At 54.8% G+C, this 3,855-nt stretch overlaps 1 protein-coding gene across 1 annotated transcript; it reads left to right on the forward strand.

Annotated features, from left to right (window-relative positions):
- Window positions 1-246: 246 nt before the first annotated feature.
- LOC125543710 (anthocyanin 3'-O-beta-glucosyltransferase-like) lies at window positions 247-1,719 on the forward strand. The gene has a single exon (XM_048707202.1). The coding sequence runs from the start codon at window positions 247-249 to the stop codon at window positions 1,714-1,716; it is 1,470 nt and encodes a 489-aa protein (XP_048563159.1). The 3' UTR covers window positions 1,717-1,719.
- The last annotated feature ends 2,136 nt before the right edge of the window (window positions 1,720-3,855 follow it).

Here is a 3,855-nt window from a genome sequence, read left to right on the forward strand (position 1 = left end):
CTCCAAGTTACCCTAGAAACAATTTCTCATTTCCTCAATGCTTCCATTTGATAACGAGCGCCCAATTTTTTAGGACTTAATTTGCCGGCAACAAGAAAAGCTAAACTTTTACTGGGACTTTACAAATACTCCTCTACGCGGCTCTCTTGTTAATTGCTCCGAACTTGCGGCCTCTGTACTCGTCTCACATTTTGTTATCACTCTCCTCCGGAGCGTAGTACTTGTCGTGAGTGGATGCAGCTAGCCATGGCTGCCCAAGACGAGCAGCAGCGGCCGCTGCACATCCTCTTCTTCCCGTTCCTAGCCCCCGGCCACCTCATTCCAATAGCCGACATGGCCGCGCTCTTCGCCGCCCGTGGCGTCAGGTGCACCATCCTCACAACGCCCGTCAACGCAGCCATCATCCGCTCGGCCGTCGACCGTGCCAATGACGCTCTCGCTGGCCCGGCCATTGATATCTCCGTCGTGCCGTTTCCTGACGTCGGGCTCCCGACGGGCGTCGAGAACGGCATGGCCCTTAGATCCCAGGGCGACCGCGACAAGTTCGCTCGAGCGGTGCAGCTGCTCCGCGAGCCCTTCGAACACTTCTTGGTTCACAACCACCCCGACGCGGTCGTGGCCGGCAGCTACTTCCACTGGTCCGCCGACGCTGCCGCGGAGCACGGTGTCCCACGCCTCACCTTCCTCGGTAGCAGCATGTTCGCGCGGTCCTGCAGCGAGAGCATGCTGCGCAACAACCCATTGGCTACTGTCCCCGACGACCCCGACGCGCTCGTTTCCCTGCCGGGGCTGCCGCACCGTGTCGAGCTGAGGCGGAGCCAAATGATGGACCCCGTGAAGCAGGCGGACCACTGGGCATTCTTCCAGAGCGTGAACGCCGCGGACCAGAGGAGCTTCGGCGAGGTTTTTAATAGCTTCCATGAGCTGGAGCCGGACTACGTCGAGCACTACCACACGACCCTTGGCCGGCGCGCGTGGCTCGTCGGGCCGGTAGCACTCGCCAGCAAGGACGTGGCTGGGAGAGGCACCGACGCGCTCTCACCGGACTCGGACAACTGCCCTGGGTGGCTGAACACGAAGCCTGCTGGCTCGGTGGTGTACGTCTCCTTCGGCACACTGATCAGGTTCTCGCCGCCGGAGCTGCACCAGCTCGCCCGCGGCCTCGAACTCTCAGGCAGAAATTTCATGTGGGTGACGGGCGCCGCAGGCCCGGACCCTTCAGAGTGGATGCCTGAAGGCTTCACCGAGCTGATGGCACGCGGCGACCGCGGGTTCATCATCCGAGGCTGGGCGCCACAGCTGCTCATTCTGAGCCACCCTGCCATTGGTGGGTTCGTGACGCACTGTGGTTGGAACTCGACACTTGAGGCCGTGAGCGCCGGTGTGCCGATGGTCACGTGGCCGCGGTATGCAGATCAGTTCAGCAACGAGAAGCTTATTGTGGAAGTGCTCAAGGTGGGCGTCAGCATCGGCGCCAAGGACTACGCATCGTCCGTGGAGACTCACCAGGTGATCGGCGGTGAAGTAATCGCTGAATCCATCGGAAGATTGATGAGCAACGACGAGGAGGGCGGTGCCATAAGAAAGAAGGCCAAGGACCTCAGTGTGAAGGCAAGGACCGCGGTGGAGAATGGTGGATCTTCGTACAATGATGTTGGCCAGCTGATGGACGAGTTGACGGCCCGCCGGAGTTCCACGAAGGTTGGAGAAATGTAAAAAAATGCTTGGGTTGGCATATATGACAAACATTCGCCACGAGAGATGGAGTATTTGGGAAAGTTCGTCGGGCAGTTTCAGTGTATTTGAAGAATCTAGGTGGCTTTTTTAAAAGTCAAATACACCACGGATGCATCAACTTGTTTGGTGCGACCATTTTAATGCCTAAACTTATAAAATACATGAAACTGGTGCCGTAACTTGTCCGAGCATTTAAATACGGTGCCTCCGTCCGTATCCGGGCATATGCACTGCCCACATGGCGTGCCAACGTGGCATCGGCCCACATGACAATGGGTGTGAGAGGAGTGCGCTGGTTGTTTTACAAAAAACTCCTTATACATTATATAATTTTCACAAAAGCTTTTGACATTTTATTTAAATATGTCAAACTGCATTGATCGCATCTATTACATCTAGACCTCGCATGTCCGCACATGGAATAAAATAGTAATAACAAAAAAAAGCACCCGGCATGATTCAAACTCAGTACGAGGGCGCGCAACTCTAATTAATGGGGCGACTCATTTCGTCCATTTGGGTCATCTGAACATAAAAGTTGGCCCAACGAGGCGACCCAAACGGAAGCGCGTGTCCGTCTGCTGTCCGCTTGCCATCCCTCCCGACCCAAACTGAGCACAAAAATGGGCCACAAATGGGTCTGCGCGGACAAAAGCGGGCACTCTCGTCGTCCGCTCTCGTCTGCTGCCTTCCTCTCATGTCCGCCCCTGGACCCACGTATCAGTGACCGGGTGAGAAAACCACCCCAGCCGCGACCCCACCCCACCTCCGCCTCCTCCCACAGCCGTACCTGTTGGGTTTCGTAGTAATTTCAAAAAAATTCCTACGCTCACGGAAGATCATAGTGATGCATAGCAACGAGAGGGAGAGAGTGTGATCTACGTACCCTTGTAGATCGACAACGGAAGCGTTTGGTTGATGTAGTCGTACGTCTCCACGGCCCGACCGATCAAGCACCGAAACTACGGCACCTCTGAGTTCTAGCACACGTTCAGCTCGATGACGATCCCCGGACTCCGATCCAGTAAAGTGTCGGGGAAGAGTTCCGTCAGCACGACGGCGTGGTGACGATCTTAATGTACTACTGTCGCAGGGCTTCGCCTAAGCACCGCTACAATATTATCGAGGACTATGGTGGAAGGGGGCACCACACACGGCTAAGAGTATGATCACGTGGATCAACTTGTGTCTCTCTGGGGTTCCCCTGCCTCCGTATATAAAGGATCAAGGGGGGGTGCGGCCGGCCTAGGAGAGGCGCGCCAGGAGGAGTCCTACTCCCTCTGGGAGTAGGATTCCCCCCCCCCCCAATCCTAGTTGGAATAGGATTCGCGGAGGGGGGAAAAGAGAGAGGGGGGCCGGCCCCCTCTCCTTGTCCTATTCGGACCAAGGGAGGGGAGGGGCGCGCGGCCCATCTTGGGCTGCCCCTTCTCTTTTCCACTAAGGCCCACTAAGGCCCATATACCTCCCGGGGGGTTCCGGTAACCTCCCGGTACTCCGGTAAAATCCCGATTTCACCCGGAACACTTCCGATATCCAAACATAGGCTTCCAATATATCAATCTTTATGTCTCGACCATTTCGAGACTCCTCGTCATGTCCGTTATCACATCCGGGACTCCGAACAACCTTCGGTACATCAAAATGCATAAACTCATAATATAACTGTCATCGTAACCTTAAGCGTGCGGACCCTACGGGTTCGAGAACAATGTAGACATGACCGAGACACGTCTCCGGTTAATAACCAATAGCGGAACCTGGATGCTCATATTGGCTCCTACATATTCTACGAAGATCTTTTATCGGTCAGACCGCATAACAACATACGTTGTTCCCTTTGTCATCGGTATGTTACTTGCCCGAGATTCGATCGTCGGTATCCCATACCTAGTTCAATCTCGTTATCGGCAAGTCTCTTTACTCGTTCTGTAATACATCATCCCGCAACTAACTCATTAGTTGCAATGCTTGCAAGGTTTAAGTGATGTTCATTACCGAGAGGGCCCAGAGATACCTCTCCGACAATCGGAGTGACAAATCCTAATCTCGAAATACGCCAACCCAACATGTACCTTTGGAGACACCTGTAGAGCTCCTTTATAATCACCCAGTTACGTT

This window comes from Triticum urartu, chromosome 1 (genome assembly GCF_003073215.2).
Source record: "Triticum urartu cultivar G1812 chromosome 1, Tu2.1, whole genome shotgun sequence".
NCBI classification, from domain to species: Eukaryota; Viridiplantae; Streptophyta; class Magnoliopsida; order Poales; family Poaceae; genus Triticum; species Triticum urartu.